At 38.7% G+C, this 18,917-nt stretch overlaps 1 protein-coding gene and 1 pseudogene across 3 annotated transcripts; one reads left to right on the top strand and one right to left on the bottom strand.

Annotated features, from left to right (window-relative positions):
• The first annotated feature begins 660 nt into the window (after nucleotides 1-660).
• On the top strand, nucleotides 661-3,176 carry LOC122071367 (annotated as a pseudogene).
• An 11,150-nt stretch (nucleotides 3,177-14,326) lies between these two features.
• On the bottom strand, nucleotides 14,327-18,909 carry LOC122071374 (peptidyl-prolyl cis-trans isomerase NIMA-interacting 4-like). Of its 3 annotated transcripts, none has more exons than XM_042635716.1 (5): nucleotides 18,753-18,909; nucleotides 17,250-17,406; nucleotides 15,896-16,005; nucleotides 15,246-15,388; nucleotides 14,327-14,669 (listed from the first exon to the last, which is right to left on the bottom strand). In XM_042635716.1, exons 2-5 carry the CDS (start codon nucleotides 17,392-17,394, stop codon nucleotides 14,627-14,629), a joined length of 441 nt encoding a protein of 146 aa, XP_042491650.1. In that variant the 5' UTR covers nucleotides 17,395-17,406; nucleotides 18,753-18,909; the 3' UTR covers nucleotides 14,327-14,626. The 3 variants fall into 3 exon arrangements, with proteins under 3 accessions (XP_042491650.1, XP_042491652.1, XP_042491651.1); XM_042635718.1 differs by having other exon boundaries at nucleotides 17,250-17,397; nucleotides 18,753-18,898; XM_042635717.1 differs by having other exon boundaries at nucleotides 17,250-17,414; nucleotides 18,753-18,897.
• Between the last annotated feature and the right edge of the window lie 8 nt (nucleotides 18,910-18,917).

Below are 18,917 nucleotides of genomic sequence, written 5' to 3'. Positions count from 1 at the left end.
TTTGTGTCTATTTTCATCTTCATAATACACTTAAAGTCAATATAAGCTAGTTTCTATAATGCATTCTGGATGTTGAGTTACTCATGATGAATCATGGGTACATGAGTACTTATGAAAGTCCATAAATGTTGTGAAAACTTAATCATGACATTAATATTTTATATATATAAAAGAATCATGACATCCAAATTTCATGATGGAATTATTTCCTTCAAATGAATAATCTAAAAACGTGCATTTCTTGCTCATTTTATCAATTCTAATCTATGCCTAAATTCATATCTATAATGGGAGCAAAATCTCACTTTTTGGTTTTACAATACTGTTACAGATCTAACTTCGTTCTAAATGCTAGATAATATATGTTATTATCTACTTGAATATAATTTTATACTATTATTTCAAGGCTTACAAAATGATAAAATAATTCGGAGAAGGTTCAACGAGCATGACCCACATAGGAAGGCCTTGGTGTCCTAAATATCTGCTATGTGGCTGCTCAATTGGAACCAAAATTTTATATATATGAAGACCTCATGGTCACCTGCTTATATATGAAATTTCAGCCCTGATCACCGAGTGGCAAAAAAAGCTTTGAAAAAAATAATTATTGGACAGTGAACACCAGTAATGGTCATAGTAATGGTCATAATACATTAAATGTGTAAGAACATAGATGAGGATGCATGTGAATATATGAGGGGTATTTGATTGAACCAGGCTCCGAAAATTAGTACTTAGCTAATCCTAACCATGCCCTCTTCTCTATCCAATGGTCGGATTAGACACAATATTTGTTTATGTTGTATTATGAGGGTGGGCCACAGAGGAATCCTTTTTATAAAGAGGCCGCTTACGTAATAGTAATTTTAAATATGATTATAAAGTACGAATTAGCTAAGATAACTAGTATCAATCAATAAGATTTATTGACACTTTTTTCTTTTTTTTTTTGTTAAAATTTAAATTCCATTTACTAATTCAGGTTAATCATCATCAAATTCATTTAATTTTTTCTATGAAATTCATTTAATTTTTTCTATGATTGTTTTTTTAATAGTATTGTGGTTCTTATTTAATATAGTTATTTTTTTCTTTTTCTTTTTCCATTTCAAGTTTCAGGTCCGGAGTATGTTTCATCTCATAAAATTGACTCACCTAAGGATAAACATCTTGGTGGTCTTCTTGCTGTTGGGTTTAACAAAGCATCTTGTCTAAGTAGGTACCAATCCTTCTTATATCACAAGGCATTACCACGCAAACCTTCCTCTTACCTCCTTTCTAGTTTGAGAAAGTATGAAGCTCTCCATAAACGTTGTGGGCCCTATACAATATCGTACAACAAAACCATGGAACAACTCAAGTCCAAGCATAACAATGAGCCATTTGAATGTAACTATATGGTGTGGATTTCATTTAGTGGCTTGGGGAACAGGATACTAACCATAGCTTCAGCATTCTTATATGCCCTTCTCACCAACAGAGTGCTTCTTGTTGACCGTGGGACTGACATGGCTGATCTGTTCTGCGAACCATTTCCAAAGACATTTTGGCTACTTATTGTGGACTTCCCCCTTAATCAGCTTAATAGTTTTGACAAAAAAATCATCCCATAGCTATGGAAATATGCTGAAAAATAATGTTACAAGTAATTCAACATCATCCTTTCCACCCTTTTTGTATCTCCATCTTGTTCATGATTATATTGATTATGATAAGCATTTCTTTTGTGATCAAGATCAAATCCTTCTCCACAACTACAAGGTTCCATGGTTGATTTGAAGACAGACAACTACTTTGTTCCATCTCTGTTCTTAGTCCCATCTTTTAAGCAAAAATTGAGTAAACTCTTCCTTGAAAAGGACACTGTCTTCTACCACTTAGGTCATTATCTTTTTCACCCATCCAATTCAGTAAAGGGGTTGATTACAAGGTTGTATCATGCCTACTTAGAAAAAGTTGATGAGAGGGTAGGCATCTAGATCAGAATCTTTGAGACTGACAATAGCTATAACGACCCAAGAATACGGCAAGTACTAGACCCGCCTAGGAGACCAGTGAGGTGTCCCCACCAAGAATACGGCTAGTATCAAGGGATTTGGGAGATCGATGAGGGTGTGCAAACTTTAGTCCCACATCGCCTAGGGTGAGATTTCTGAACTAATTATAACCTCTAGTTTCCTTAACATGGCACAACGCGTTTTAAAGCCTTGAGACCCATAGGCCAAAGATGACAATATTATGCAAGGTTAATAGGGCCGGGGGATTACAAATGGTATTAGAGCCGACCCTGATAGCGTGTGGGGCCACAGTGGGGATGTTGTGCCAAAAAGAGGAAAGTATAATGACTCAAGAATACAACAAGTACCAGACCCGTCTAGAAGATCGGTGAGGTGTCCCCATCAAGAATACGGCTAGTACCAGGGCGTTTGGGAGATCGGTGAGGGTATATAAACTTTAGTCTCACATCGGGAGAGATTCCTATACTAATTAATAACCTCTAACTTCCTTAACATGACATAACTCGTTTTTAAGCCTTGAGGCCCATGAGCCAAAGAGGATAATATTGTGCAAGGTTAATGGGGCCGGAGTATTACAATAGCCTATTCCAACACATTCTTGATCAGATCCTAACTTGTTCCCTAAAAGAGAAAGTGCTTCCAAAAGTCAATGTGAAGAAATCCATAATCCATCCATCTAGAAAATAGAAGTCTAAAACTGTTCTAATAACATCTTTAAATGCTGGATACTTTGAGAGATTAAGGAGCATGTACTGGGAAAACCCAACTGTGAACTGTGAGTGGGGAGATGATTGAAGTGTATCAGCCAAGCCAGGAAGAATACCAACAGACTAGGAAGAAGATGCATAACCAAAAGGCATGGGTAGAAATGTATCTCTTAAATTTGACTGATGTATTGATCATAAGCTCATGGTCAACTTTTGGGTATGTGGCTCAAGGTCTAGGAGGATTGAACCATGGATTCTCTATAAGGCAAGGAACAAGACAACCCTTGATCCTCCTTGTCGACAGGTCATGTCAATTGAGCCTTGCTTCCATGCACCTCCCTTTTATGACTGCAAGATAAAAACATGGACTGATACTGGTGCAATTGTCCATCATATAAAGCATTGTGCGGACATGAGTTGGGGTGTTAAGCTAGTCAATCATGGCTGATTTTATCTTTAACGATCGTTAATTATGACTGTATTTTTTCCGTAGATATATGTGTAAACCAAAGAATGTGTTTGTGTGTGTCTGAGAGAGAGAGAGAGAGAGAGAGAGAGTTCCAAACCAAAACTTTCTTTGAAATGTTTTCACAAAATTTATGGATAAATTAGATGGTTGTATTACAAGTGTTTCTATAGAAAAGGAATCATTTATACTAAATAATTATTTGCTTTATTTGTCTCAAAATTTCACCAAGTGGGCTACAAGCCCCATTTGAATTAAAGGTCTTGAAATCATTGTAAACATTGGCATGGTTACACATTTTGTATTGTCAAAGTTAGACGCAATTTTTTTTGGTAGAAAAAGTGTGATGCAATTCATTATCAAAAAAAGTGTGATGCAATTACACGCACTTGGTTGGATTTGCTTGACCCTGCTTAAAAACCTTGGCTGAAAGAACCAAGCTTAAACCTATGTTTTGGTTCAATAGGGATAATAAGGAATCTATTTAGTTATTTGTGTTTCTTTAGTAATTATTTTTTTATTTTTTTAGAGTTAATGATCGAAGTAAGAGTCCTAGTGAGTTTTAGTTTGTTAGCCATAGGATACGATTAAGAAGCTTCCTTCAATTATAAATGTCAACCTACCTCCTCAATCAAGAGAGGAAATCAATACATAGATTTTTTTATGGTTTCTGGTTGCTCACATTGGAAACCATAGGATGATTTGAATGACTTCTTCTTCTTACTTTTTTCAGTTTTTAATTTTGAATCAAATTACGGTGTGATCTTGTTTTTTTTTTTCTTTTTCTACCATTTTTTTTTTTTTTTTTTTCTTTTGTTTTTTATTTTTATTTTTTTGTTTTTTGTTTTTTGTTTTTTGTTTGTTGTTTTTTGTTTTTGTTTTTTTACTTTATCTATTGAATTATTTTACATGATTTGATTAATCATTTTAATTTTGGAAAATTCTTTTAAGACAATTAATTTGGATCAACATTTGAATCGCCCTAAAGAATACACCCAAGGTGCATTTATATTCTTTGTTTTTTTGTTTTTGTTTTTGTTTTATTTTTTTTTGTTTTTTTTTTTTTTTTTTTTGGTTTTTTTTACTTTATCCATTGAAATGTAGGGTGAAACAGGGCCGGGTTTCTTAAAACCCTAACCCAACCCTAGGTCCCAAAACTCAACCCAACCCTGCCGGGTTCATGCTTCGGCCCAACACTACCGGGCTCAGGGTTGGGACGGGTTGAACCTAGCTGGTCTTCTTAGTGGAATCACATTCCGATAAGTATGATTCAATTTCGATTGCAATTCCAGTTTCAATTCCAATACTTCAAACCACTTTGCTACCTTCAAAATCTGAAAAACATTGACCGTAACTGACCCTCCACCCCCCTAAATTCCTCAAAGTGTTGGCATGTGCTAAGAGTCTAAAGAGAAAGGGTCCCTTCTACTAATGAAGTTCTCTTGTGTGTTTTTCAAAAACTTAAAAAAACTTCCTTATTTTGTTTAAGTTACTTTTTTCATTTATACAACAGGATGCAATAACATTATGGGTTGAGTTAAATCTTGGCCAATGGCCACAATGGAAGTCTATGTTGAGAATTGTTGCCAAATCCCCAAATAGGCCAAGCCCAACCCAAAATATTAGGTAGGTGGTGTTGTTTCTTGTCAATATGTGCAATGTTCCAGTTAAAAAGAAAAAAAAAAAAAAACCCTTAGCATTTTCTATTCTAAATTTCAATACAGAACTCAAAAGTGAATGCAAATTCCAATGTAATATATATATATATATATATATATGTATACTCCTTTTACATCGTTAGTTGTACATATTATTATAATATATACAAATTGTAATATAAGTTATTATTATAATATATTATAATGTTTCATGCACACACCGCTCACATTTTTACTTTAAAAACCCAATACATTATATAAAGTATAAACTCATCAAACTCATTAGTCATCACCCACTTTTGGTTTTAAAAAATTTGTTGGAATGGTGTCTTAGCATTAGATGTATGTAAGAACTTGACCCAACTTGGCCCGCCCTGAGGGTTGGTTAGGGCTGAATTTTTCTAGGCCCTGGCAGGGTTGGGCAGGGCTTGGACCCAATTAAAGGGATGCACGGTTGGGCTTGGGTTTTAAGAAACCCAGCCCTATCTGACCCTATTTCACCCTAAATTCTCCCAATCTTGATCAGTGGGGACCCCATATTTGCAATCCATCTAAAGTTTATGTCTCTGTCGTCTAGGCATTCAAAAGCCTTTTGAAACTCTAAAGGTGTTTGTAACATAGGATACATAGAGTTCCAACGAGTAAAAACTTAGAACGCTATTGCCTCCCTCTCTCTATCTCTCTTACTAAATAAGCTATTTTTAGAGTACACAGTCATGTCATAGTTGTATTCACTTTTTCTTCTCTTTGTATATACATTGTTCTTTTAGTGCTAGATCCAATCCTGAACTTGGACTTATATCATATAAGATCCAACTTCATATGTTTTTCAAAGATGCTTAAATTTTGAGTTTTTGATAGACGTCTATTTAATGATACATGAACACCCAGTGCAAGGTGTGCCCTGAGTGTGGTCAAGATTTAGATAATTTATATTACATTTAGCTAGTTAAATTTCTATATTTTCTTTTTCTATTTTCAAGTCATAGGTTCGGAAGATGTTTCATCTTATAAAATTGACTCACTGCAAGGGGACCGAGGTTCATTCCGGGTCAAGCAGGCTCGTGACTTATAAATAGCTTGTATCGTTGGGGGACCAAGGTTCGTTCTCGGACTGGCAGACTCCTGACTTGCAACTAACTTGTATCACTGTGGGATCAAGATTCATTTCGAGACCAGGGATACCACCTATGATGCGTAGCATTAATACCAATCTATTGGACTTAGTATAATTGACTAGTTATATTATGTTGCAAATAGATACATGCTGCATAAAATTGATTCACCTAAAGACAAACATCTTGATGGGTCTCTTGTTGTTGGGTTTTTATGAAGCATCTTGTTAAAGTAGGAACCAATCCTTTTTGTATTGCAAGGCACTACCACACAATCATTCCTCTTTATCTTCTTTCTAAGTTTTGGAGGTATGAAACTCTTCATAAATGTTGTGGGTCGATACCAATCCTATCGTAAAACATTAGAACAACAATGAGCCTCTCGAATGTACTACTTGGTGTGGATTTCATTTAGTGGTGTGGGGAACAAGATATTAACCATGGAGTCAACATTCTTATATACCCTTCTCCGAGTGCTTCTTGTTGAGTATGAGACTAGTATAGCTAATCTCTTCTAGTATGAACCATTTCTAGAAACATCTTGGCTATTTAGTATAGACTTTCCTCTTATTCAGTTATAATTGTTTTGATTAGAATTAACCCCACAACTATGGGAACATGATGTAAATAATGTTATAAACAATTCAACATCTCCTTGCCACTCTGTCTGTAGCTCCATCTTATTTATGATTATGGCGAGTATCATAAGCATCTCTTTTGTGATCAAGATTAAGTCCATCTCCGCAAGGTTTCGTGGTTGATCATGAAATCAAACAACTACTTTGTGCCATCTCTCTTCTTGGTCCCATTCTTGAGCAAGAATTGAGTAGCCTCTTCTACGAAAAGGAAGCAATTTTCGACCATTGAGGTCATTGTCTTTTTCAATCTTCCAATCCAATATGGGGTTGATTAGAAAAAGGGGAGAGCGGATCAAGTCCTCGAACGAGAACCATTCTCGTACGGGGCTGTTCTGCACAAATGAAATCCACTCAATAATCAACTCTATAGTAGATTCCATCTGTGTGAATTAACCCATAACAAAATAGTTTTTGTTCAAAAACCTGATCCATATTCAAGAAAGGGTATGCATCTAGGTTAGAGTCTTCGATACTAGCCTTAGCCCTGGCCTATTATTCTAGATCAGATCCTAGCCTATTACCTCAATGAAAAAGTATTTTTGGAAGTCAATGTGAAGGAGTCCATAATCCACCAATCTGAAAACCAGAGGTTTAAAGTTGTTATCATGACATCTTTAAATGTTGGATACTTTAAGAAAATAAGGGACATGTACTGGGAAGTGGGGACACCTGACTATGAGTGGGGTTGATTGAAGTGTTCCAGCTGAGCCATGAAGAATACCAGCACACTGATAAGAAAAAGCATAACAAAAAGATATGCAAAGAAATGTATCTCTTAAGTTTGACTGATTATTTGATCACAAGCTCATGGTCAACCTTTAGATATGTGGCCCTGTGGCCCAGGGTTTAAAGGATCCAAACCATGGATTCTCTCCTTGCTTAAGAACAGGATAACCCTTATCCTCCATTTCTACGGCCCATGCTAATTGAGCCTCGTTCCATATGTTCCCTTTTATGACTACAAGGGCATAGATTTGGATTGATACCAGTGCACTTGTCCCACATGTGAAGAATTATGAGGACATAAGTAGGGGTGTTAAGCTTGTCAATCATGATGAGTTGTAGTTGATGTTAACTTTATCATTATTATGACTGCACTTTTGGGTATAAATAGATATAACAGATAGGTTTTGTTGATTATTTGTTGTGGCAAGCTGTATTGTTTTGTTCTACCTATTTGTGTATACCAATAGTTTGTGTCGGGGAGAGAGAGAGAGAGAGAGAGTTCCAAACCTAAACTTTCTTTGGAATATTTTCACGAAGTTCATGGATGAACCAGATGGATTGATGGTCAGTGTTTCATATAAAAAAATAACTCTATAGATTCAATAAGGGAGGAAGAACGCTACTCAATAGAGTAACATATGTCCAAACGCATGGGGCAGTGGAGTTAGGGATGGACATTTTTTATAGCCTGGTTCCACTTCCCCATGTGTCTAAGCGTGCGCAACATTGTTCTTTTTTCCATTAAATAATTACTTCCAATATGTTATGTACGCTTATTGTTCTTTTTCCCATTAAATAATTACTTCCAATATGTTATCTCAAAATTCTGCCAAGCAAGATGCATGAACTATCAGAATTTTGGGTCTTGAACTCCCTCTAAGCATTGGCATGGTTCAACATTTTGTGCCAGTGAAAATGTTACGTAGTTACACACACTTGGTTGGACCAGCTTAATCCAGCTTAGAAACTAGGCCAAGAAGAACCAGGGCCATACCTGGATTTTGGTTTAACAGAGATAATTATAGTTATTTGGGGCATTGGAGTAAACTAGTGATAGGAGTAAGAGTATTGGTTAGTTTCACCTGTTTGGTTTCAGGACACAATTAGGTATCTCATTTCAATTATAAATTTAAGCCTACCCCCTCAATCGAGAGATGATTTCAATGGATAGAATTTTCTTAGAGTTGTTGGTTACTCAATTTGGAGACCAAAACATGGTTGATTGATTTCTTCTTCTTCTTGCTTTCTTTTGATTTACAATCCTTCTTGTTGGGCACTTTAGTAGGTGTTGTTGTCATAGTTGTCAACACACTAGTGTATGATTAAAATCTGTAACAACATACAATCGATAAACACAATAGATCACCATAGATAGATTAAAAACGCCAAGAACGAGAGATACAAACTATGAATAATAAAATGCACTTTGTTTGGGATCCATAATCAAGTGAAGCGCAATGGAAATCTTTGTAATCCACGTAATAAGGTACTTCTCCTCTATTCCCCTTTGAGTACTAGCTAGATTAGTAACCTGAATACACAAGGGAGGAAACCATAAGAAATCCTATCTCTTTATTACTTCTCCCTCTTTTCAAAATACACGTTGTGGATAAGATTAAAGTTAGAGGAGGGACTTAGCTTTATATTTATGCAGTCCCCCAATGAACCCTCTCATCACAAGTCTAATGATTAACTGAAGCCCACACTAGGTAGCCCATTTTAAATTAATTAAAGTTTGTATATCTCACTTATTAGACCAAATAATTAGTCTGATTTAATCGAAAGCACACAAACCCAATTAATATAAGTACATATAAGAAATATTAGCACAACTATGGCAGAAAGGCAAGAGAGGAGTACACAATATAGCAATCTATGTCGGGGGTATCAATAGGTCGGGCTCGGTCAAGCCTAACAGTACTTGACCACTTTCAAGCCCTGCACCTTGAACACCCGTTTGGCCAAACGGGCTTAGCTTTGATGGGAATGGTACGTTTTTAATCGGGGCCAATCAGTCTCAGGCTATAATCGGGCTACCATAAATGGACCTTAGTCAGGTTTAACTTTAAACGAGCCTTGATTGGGCTCTAAACGGGACCTTCCCACCCTCTCACGCATGTGTTCCTCCTTTTCATCACAAATATAAATTAAGAAACCAAGAAAGCTTCAACCACGAGAGAGAAATTCAATTTGAATATTAAATCATGTTCTCAGTCAAAGAACCCTTTAAAAACCTATTGGAAAGCATCTCTTCAAGATATTAAAATATCAAAGGTCTATAATTGGTTGTGTTAAACAAGTTGGGCTCAATCAGGCCTATAATCGGTTGACTCGGCTGGGGTCTGTCGGTTCACACCCATGCATTGTGAACGCCTGTTTAATAAATTGGTTGGGCTCAAGCCCGGCATGTTTATTAAATGGGCCAGGCCGAGCTTTAAACAATCGGGGTCGATCAAGATAAATGGGTTGTGCCTGAAATTGACAGCCCTAAATCTATGTAAGCAGTGCACTTGATGAGTTTCTTCCCGTTCAACACAACAGTCTCTAAAGTTCGAAGGCATGGTGTGAGGCTGAGGACTTGTGCAGGTCTGTTTTTCACATTTTGCCTCTGGAAAGAGTGATTAAAAAATAGGACAAAACTGAAAAAAAAAAAAAAAAAAGAAAAAAAAAAAGAGGCGAAATAATTGGTTTATTTGGTTGAGGACTTGAAAGGACTAAGGGTTAGGACGTTGGGCTTTGGAGCAAGGTTTGAGAACTCAATATTGGGAATGAGATCAATCAAGGTCGATTTATTCTAATACCTATTCAGATCGCCTTGAATCAGACAAAAATACCTTTAATTTTACATCAATACAGCATTGATCAACAATTGAGATCAATCAAGGCCGATACAGATCCGATCTAAACAATTCCGACTGATCCAATCCGATTCTTCAAACCATGCTTCCGACTGTGCAACTGAAGAATGATTCTTTGCATGCCTTAGGAGGCTAGAACTAGGAGTAAGCACTATGGCTACAAGGCTCTGCAGTTCTACTCTTGACCTTATCGTTGGGCCAAAACTCTAAAGAGTACTCAACCAAACCACTTACAAAGTTCAAAACCCATAATACCATTCTTTCTCGTGATTGCAATGTGTTTTTATAAAATGACAGGAATGCTAGCGTAGTACCTAGGAATTAGGAATGCTAGCACTTGTCGACCGTTAGATGAAACATAAGCAATCTCATCCGTTAATACTCATTGTGTAACATAACCTTCCCCATTGGCACTCTACAATCTCTCTTCTTCTGCTTCTCTGCATCTGTCTCCGTCTCTGGCTCCCACTCTATCCCACCCTTTCTTGTCTTCTTTGCAGAGTCACTGCAACCCACCTCCGCGTCTCGTTCTCCCTCTCCTGCTCCCACCCCTGATCCATCATTCACCCCAACCCTCTCCCCTCCCAATTCATCGAGCAGCAGACCAGTGATGGGCGACTAGTGACCAGCGACCAGAGAGACCTGCTAGCAGTGAGCTAAATCTCTATAAAGTTTAACCTAGCTCCACTTTACCCCAGAGCTACCTCCCTTTCTTTTGTTTCGAATTTCAAACCAGAACAAAGGCGGGCAAAGGTGAAGGTCTGACGATTGGTATCAATCTAGGAACTACGTATTCTTGTGTTGGAGTATGGCAACACGATCGTGGTGGAATCATAGCTAATGATCAAGGTAACAGGACTACTCCTTCGTACATTGCCTTCACTGATTCAGAGCGTTTGATTGGAGATGCGGTGAAGAACCAAGTGGCGTTGAATCCAATCAACACCGTTTTTTGTTAGTTTCCTGCTATTTTCTTTCTTACCTGATGTGGCAAAAATTGACGTGATGATCTTCCCTGCATGTCCTGGTGCTCCAGCTGACTTGCACAGAAGAGATGATAGGGGAGAGCCGGGCTGACCCGACAGAGGACTCTCCGATGCCTAAGTCAGATCTTTCCACAACAGATGCTTAAGAGAGCTTTTCCAGTAAAAGGAGTGAGTGATTGATCCCCCATGATGGAGGCTTACGTTGGTATTTATAGGCTGCTAATGGAGAGAGAAGGAGGGGCATTTGTGGAGAGTCCAGTTTAGGCATAGAGTCCTTGAGGGGAGTGGCTCTGTGATTCTGGGAATATTCCTGGTTCTAGGGCATGTTCTGGGAATATTCCCCTTTGATCTCAGAGGTGTAAGTTGTGAGAGGGGTGGATGCCTCTGATGACGTGTAGTGGATAGAGTCCTACCCCCGTGATCAGGGATCACATCCCTTGAATGTAAGAGTAGATATGTGCATGTTTCTGGGTGCCTTACTTAACTGTGCCGAGCCGAGGTGAAAGGTTGGTCGAGCCAAGGTGACTGATAGCATGGCTTGGTGGAGGCCCGAGGTGGCAGTACGACCTGATGGAGGGCTGAGGTGGTAGCACGGCCTGATGAGATGCCGAGGTGGCAGCATGGCCTGATGAGATTCCGAGGTGGAAACATGGCTTGATGAAGGGCCGAAGTGGCAGCATGGCCTGATGGAGGGTCGAGGTGGTAGCATGGCCTAATGGAGGGCTGAGGTGGCAGCACGGTTTGATGGAATGCCGAGGGGGCGGCACGGCCTGATGTAGGGCTGAGGTGGCAGCACAGCCTGATGGAGGGCCGATGTGGCAGCACTGCCTGATGGAGGGCCGAGGTGGCAGCACAGCCTGATGGAGGACCGATGTGGCAACACGACCTGACAGAGGGCCGAAGGGGTAGCACCTTTTGATGGAGGGCCGAGGTGGCAGCACGGCCTGATGGAGGGCCGAGGTGGCAGCACGGCCTGATGGAGGGTCGAGGTGGCAGCACGACCTGATGGAGGGCCAAGGTGGCAGCACGGCCTACTGGAGGACCGATGTGGCAACACGGCCTGATGGAGGGCCGAGGTGGTAGCACTGCCTGATGAAGGGCCGAAGTGATAGCACGGCCTGATGAGATGCCGAGGTAGTGGGTCAGTCTTCTGTTCAGGTTTGCATACACCCTTCAGCCGTGCTGAGGAAGGGGACATATTTTGTTTCATCATTACCTAATCCAGATCTGTTTTTTTCCCCTTCTTCTTGAGATTTGAACATTTGTATCATAATGGAACCTGAATTTGCTTCAGATTTGGTGTTTTGATGTAGATATATGTGTACTTTGTTGAAAAATTATTTCTTTGTTATATGATCTATTGCAGATATTGCTTGTTTCCTCATATGCTTTTGTTCTTCAATTGGTTTTCTTCTTTCACTTATTTTCTTTGGTTTAGCGATGCCTTTGTTCAAAGTGACATGAAACTATGGCCTTTCAAGGTTACTACTGGCCCCGGTGACAAGCCCATGATCGGGTTGGAATACAAGGGAGAGGAAAAGCAGTTCGTTGCCGAGGAAATTTTCTCCATGGTCCTTATAACGATGCGTGAAATTGCTGAGGCCTATCTTGGTTCCAGGGTGAAGAACGCCCAGAAAATTTCCTCCATTTTCTTTTCCTTGTTCTTACTTGAATCTGTGGTGAAACTGATAAAGTTAAATGTTTTGGCATTTCTTTCAATCGTGGTGAGAGAGAGAGAGAGAGAGGGCCATTGAAAAAGCAAACAAGAGGTGTGATACTTGAACAGTAGCGGCACAACACAGTTGCAAGGGCGGGGAGAGAGCAAGAGAAGGAGAGAAAAGGTGTAGCAGCGGTGGAGTCAGGATTTGTTATCTCCATCCAACGGTTACATTTAGGATGAACAAATCCTACGGCTAATATCCCACTAGCATTCCTAATTCCTAGGTACTACGCTAGCATACCTATCCCTCTCCCTTATTTTATATATATTTTACTTTAATTTCTTTCTTATGAAATGGTCTTGGGACCTCTCCTCATATGTTGGGTTTGGATTCCTTCATCAGAAAACCATTTATAAACCTAAAATGCCTACCTATTCTGATTCTCTGATTAATAGCTATTTGTTAGGAAAAGAAGAGAGTGCCAAGAACGAAGTACTAGAGGTTTCTAAAGAATAAACCATGGACCTCTCTCTATTGTAGCAAACCCATCAGCTTCCTCTTTAAATCTGAAACCAAGCAACCATTATCAATCATAGTGATTTGAACATCAGTACAATAAGGCCACAAATGATCCAAAGTCATCTTAATCACAGAGAAGGGAGCGCTTTTGCCAATAACATAACAAATGGAAGTAGAGCTCCAAAGCTCGGCACCGGCAGCCATCACTCTCTCCGAACAGAAGGCAACCAGAGCACCATTAATCCAATCCAAGTTAACACAACTTGAGTTTGAAACCTTCCTGAGAAGAGGAAGGGGGAGAGGTTCTATCCGCAGTCCTAGAGGAAGAGGGGTCCCTCAAGACGAGGGTGAAGGGGATGGATGCCTGGACACAACAGCAAGTGAAGGGAAGCAGTCAGAAGCAGGGATAGCAGTGGCAGTCTCAAAGGGTGAAGGAGGGGTGAGAGGGTCAGAGACAGAAACAAGAAGTGACATCATGGGAGCTAGGAGACATGGCAGTATGGCACAGCTCTTAGATGTCATTGTTTCAAAACTCGGAATCAGCATTCAAATCACTCAGGGAGGATTCCCAATTCGAATCGGTCAAAATCAATTAGAACCAAACACTAATCGTTGTGAATCAGCGAACGCTGAATCCGATTCACTGATTTTAAAACCCTGCAGGATACGACAGCGGAAAAGAATCTGAAACTCCAACCTCAGGTTATTCAAGTTTAACAATTGCTTAGCACAGTTGGTAAGCTATGGTGTGCACCCATGCCCGTCTCAAGTTCGAGCCCCTTAGCTGTTACCTACTTCCCTCCCTACCTACCTACCAGAAAAAAAAAAAAAAAGATTATTCAAGTTCATGGTAGTAACTGCCATATGGTTTGGCAAAACTGATGAACTCATATACAGTCCTTTTCCCCATAAAGGAAAATGACTTGCAAGGGCTTTTGAATAGGCTGCCTGATGATCAAGTGTTTGCAATCTAGTGAAACATTGACCTCCATTCATTAAAAAGTATAAAAGGGCCTGTTGATATGCCCCCGTTCTAATTATCCTCAAATTGTCGCAGGCAACTTAGGTGGTTCATTCCAAAGGAATACAGAAATGCCAAACAATAGAACAAGGTGCGTCCCTGGACCAACTGGGCAAGCCTCCTTTTCTGTTACAGCCTGAACTTCAGGTAACATATCTCCAAAAGATAGGACATACACTATATTGGTTCATTTCATTTCACTGCAGACACCATTGTTGATAATACTTCATTGGAACTGTAATGGATTCCATCAGTTCTTCCTTCCTTCGCATAGGATAATGTGGTACCCGTGCCTGCATAATTTTCCACACAAAATGAATGTAAGCAAATCTGGGCTATCAACCTCTTTAATGAGGAAAATTATTACTATAAAAAAATATATATTGTCATAAAGAAACTACACGAAAAGACATGTTTGCATGGTCAAAATGAAATGGAAACTGTATTATTGGACAGGTTTTGTACATATCAAATATACACAGGAATATCTATTAATCACGAATAGTGTGTTTAAATTATTCCTAGGAAACAAGCATGTGCCTAACCAAGTAGAAGGCAAAGATAAAATGTCCCCACATTCAAGCTGTTCGCTAAATATTTGGTGCACAGATTCTTGACAAGGTTGGCATCAATACTTTTTTGGAAGTTTTATTAGCATTCTAGAAGATATTAATCGTTTTCAGGAACCAACATTTATTAACCATTTGCATAAAGATAAGAAACATATGGATCTCAGATGTATCCAAGGAACCCAATCATACAAATTTATGGTCATAAATGTAGACAGAATCAATGATCAGGAAATAACAAATTTGTGGTCATAAATGTATTGTAGACAGGATCAATAATAAGGAAATGCAAATCCGTACGTTGATTTAAATGGTGCACTCGTAGCTCCAACCAGTGTGCTGAAAGCAACATCTTGGAATGGACCTGCCATCTTTCCTCGAGGAAACCATCCAAGGTCACCACCCTTCTTCCCCGATGGGCACTCTGAATATTCAGCAGCTAACTGGAAAACACAAAGCAGGTGGAAATGTAAAGAGGGAAGCATAAAAGAAATCCCTTTCGAAGGCATATGTTGTGGGGGCAAAAATCACAGTTTTCTATGTCAGCTTATACATTCTGGAGACATTAAGCTTCAGATAATATATCTCAATGTTATGGAAAGCTTGAGGTCGAGTGATATTAAATTGCACCCGGCAAAGTTGGCCAGATATTAAGCTGGATATATAGGAGTTCAAAACTATAAAGCAGCATTCTGATGCCCAAGTTTCAATTACTCATATCAAGATTTTTCCAAAATTAATGGTGCCATTAGTAAATCCATAAACACAAACATTGAAGTTTTAAGCAATGATTTCTTCCATGACCAACAAAAGATGCCATAATTTCCTTGACAGTGCCATAAACGGAATGATATTAAACTCATTAAAGAAATTTCAGATTTGGAATCTTCTTTTTAACCTACAGGCTACAGGACCTGAAAAAGTAGAGGATTGTTTAATAAGAAGCTAACCTTTGCAAACTCAGCAGGTGGGACCTTGTCTCCATTATCCAGCCAACCATCTTGTAGCTTCTTGTATGCTTCATTGATCTTCCCTTGCTTCTCGCATAAAATATGCCTTGCTAAAGAGAAAAAAATTTGACAAAAAAGGAAAATTTTGAGTTCATGTTGCAGCAAAATCTTTTTACCTGATCTATCTATTGGCTTTCATTCCTTAACAGTAAAATCTGATTTCTATTTTATTTCTATACGTTGCAGGGTTCGATTCCAATCTGCTCATAATAAATTAAAAGATGCACCTGGATAGAATATAAGCACAAGCTAAGGCAAGCAAGCTCTTCCAATAATTAATTAAATGTTAAAAATTAAGCAGAAACCATTCTTCTAACAATGCATCCCTGCTGTGCCAATTAGTTCCAGGAATTGAAAGAGAGACATGTTATAACAATACAATACATTCAATACATTGGCGCAGTCAAATCCACAACTAATGACACATATTGAAAAAAGACTACTCACTAGTCACTCAAGGAACTGTTTAGAAATGTGGGACAAGGTCAAAAGGTGAACAGACCAATTCTATCTTCAACTGTCTCTCTAGAATGACAATAGAGTGCCTGTTTTCTGGTGCTGAAGCAATAAATGAGAGCAAAAGCGGGGTGAAGAAAACTTAGTGCCACATGCCCCCGAAGAGTAGACAGGAAGCAAAACTTGAATTGACCCTGCTAGTTTTAGTCAAACAGCTCTTGTTAAGTTAACTTGGACTCCAAGAAGTTTATAGTATTAATAATCATGTCTACAAGTCATATATAATATGAATCCTACAAGTAGAGTGAAGGTCCCAGAACTTAGCCAAAATAATGTTCCAAAGGGTATACATAAAACCCTTCAGGCTTGATAAAAAACATACAGGGTAGGGTGCTTTCGGTTTAATTTTTATCCTTCATTCATGCTTCAATAAATAGAAGAGGAGCAAGGGTTGCAATATGGGACCAATTTATGCTATCAACCATGCAAAGCAGAGCATTTTCGTTACTATCCTCCATTCCATAAATGAATTTCTAAGTAAACAGGAAAGGGAGCTGCAAAGGTGCATTCAGCATATTATGGGGCAGTCATTCAAACAAAATATCAGAATTGGAAGACGATGGTGATTCAGTAATAAGATTATAATCAAATACGCTACTCAATAAGTTCCTTATATATTTTCTAGTCATTATAAATCTCAACTAACAGCCAATAAGCTACACATAATAGGAGAAAATTGGCATCCATATAATCCAGAGGCAACCAAACTGCCACAAAATAATATGTGCAAAAAAGAGAGGTGCATGGAAACCTAGCTCATTTTAGTGTAAGGAAAGACCTTTGACATATGTGCAGGTGCCAAGCCCATCTGCAGCCTTCCCACCTTTCCCCTTGCCCTTTGAAGAGTTCTCATCACCTCCGCCCCCTGTCTGCTTTCCCTTACCCTTACCTCCAGAGTCTTTTGCCTTTGCGTCCTTCCCCATCACCTTACAATACTGATTTACTACATTATAAAAATCTAACCACCAACTTGAAAACATGGAAAAGGCCAAGTGCACCCAACATTTGGAAACTGAGTGCTATTGAATAAATTATTGAGCATAAATGGCCTTGGGGGGGGGGGGGGGGAGCATATAATATAATGACAAGCATGCATGAAATATCCAGACACACCAACCATTGCAATAAACCATACACTATAGCTGTGTTTGGTTGCTATTTTGGAATAAATAATTTCGTTTTCATCTCCGATGTCATACATGGAGATGCTTGAAAATGGACGCAATTTTTGGAATCATATCACTTGGTTAATAAAAAGCAGCAATTGGATAATTTTAGATTATTAAAAAAGAAAAAGGGGTAAACTATCTCTATTATTTAGTTATATTTTGGTGATGAATTGGGCTGGTGTCCACCTTTTTGTGAACACTAAATGCACCAGATGCCATGGGAAACCAAAATGAAAAATTTTCTTTTCACTGTTTCAGGAAACAAACAGGAACTATAGAAACGGTAACAAGATGTAAAGACAATAGTTGGTCGATCCTCCCCAGCACATCAGCGAACAGAAGTTCAAATAAAAAGGGAAGGATCACCAGGTCTATATAAAATTTTGATCACAGTAAGCGGCAGACATAATCAAGTATCCGATGATTAGTCAGTTAGATGGTAACAAACACGTGCAGCGTATGCAATTCTCTCCTTAGAATCAAATCCATAGCAAGCTATATATGAGATTATACATTTTTGAGTGAAATGACAGCAAAGCACAAGTAGAATTGGCCAGATATTATGATTATTGACCAGAGGCACCCAACACAATGAAGAGAGCTTACAGAAATTAAATTTCAAGCACCAGGGCAAGAAAATTCAAATTTAAAGCAGCAAATTCAATCTAAAATCGTGAAATCAAACATGCCCACTTGTTCAATTGAAGCAATCGTGATTACTTGAAGAAAAACCCATTAAAAAAACCCTTAAAATTTTCTCAGTTAATCCGCGAAACCAAGCAAGGACAAAGTGCGGATTATGCAATTCTCAAGCTAAAATCGTGAAAGTCTTATTTGTATAAATAACGAAATTCTCAAATGAAAAACTACGATCAAAGCATTCCAAATTACCCCCATCAAGAACACAACAAATTTGAGCAGACCCAGAAACCAAAAGCGAATCTGGAAGTCTTTCATCATAAACAAATCAAGCAGTAAAGAACCAACAAAAATTAAGGATCAGAGAACGTAACCAGGCAATCACAGGCGGAGAATATTCCCCAAGAGAGAGAGAGAGAGAGAGAGAGAATCCGCAAGAGCATTCACAATATCCAACTTGATTACAAACTCACCTTAGGTTTAGATTAACGGACGTGAAATAGCAGAAATCTCCAACACGAATGGGTAAGCCGATGAAGCAGCAGTCCAACAGCCTGTGTCACTATCACTTCGAAGTTCGAAGGCAAGACGGTCGTATTCTTCAGTCCGCAGTTAGGTGGCCATAAAAAGAGGCGATG

Source organism: Macadamia integrifolia, unplaced genomic scaffold, assembly GCF_013358625.1.
Source record: "Macadamia integrifolia cultivar HAES 741 unplaced genomic scaffold, SCU_Mint_v3 scaffold_216A, whole genome shotgun sequence".
NCBI classification, from domain to species: domain Eukaryota; kingdom Viridiplantae; phylum Streptophyta; class Magnoliopsida; order Proteales; family Proteaceae; genus Macadamia; species Macadamia integrifolia.
The sequence above is the reverse complement of the archived record's forward strand: the minus strand, read 5'-3'. Positions and strand labels throughout refer to the sequence as shown.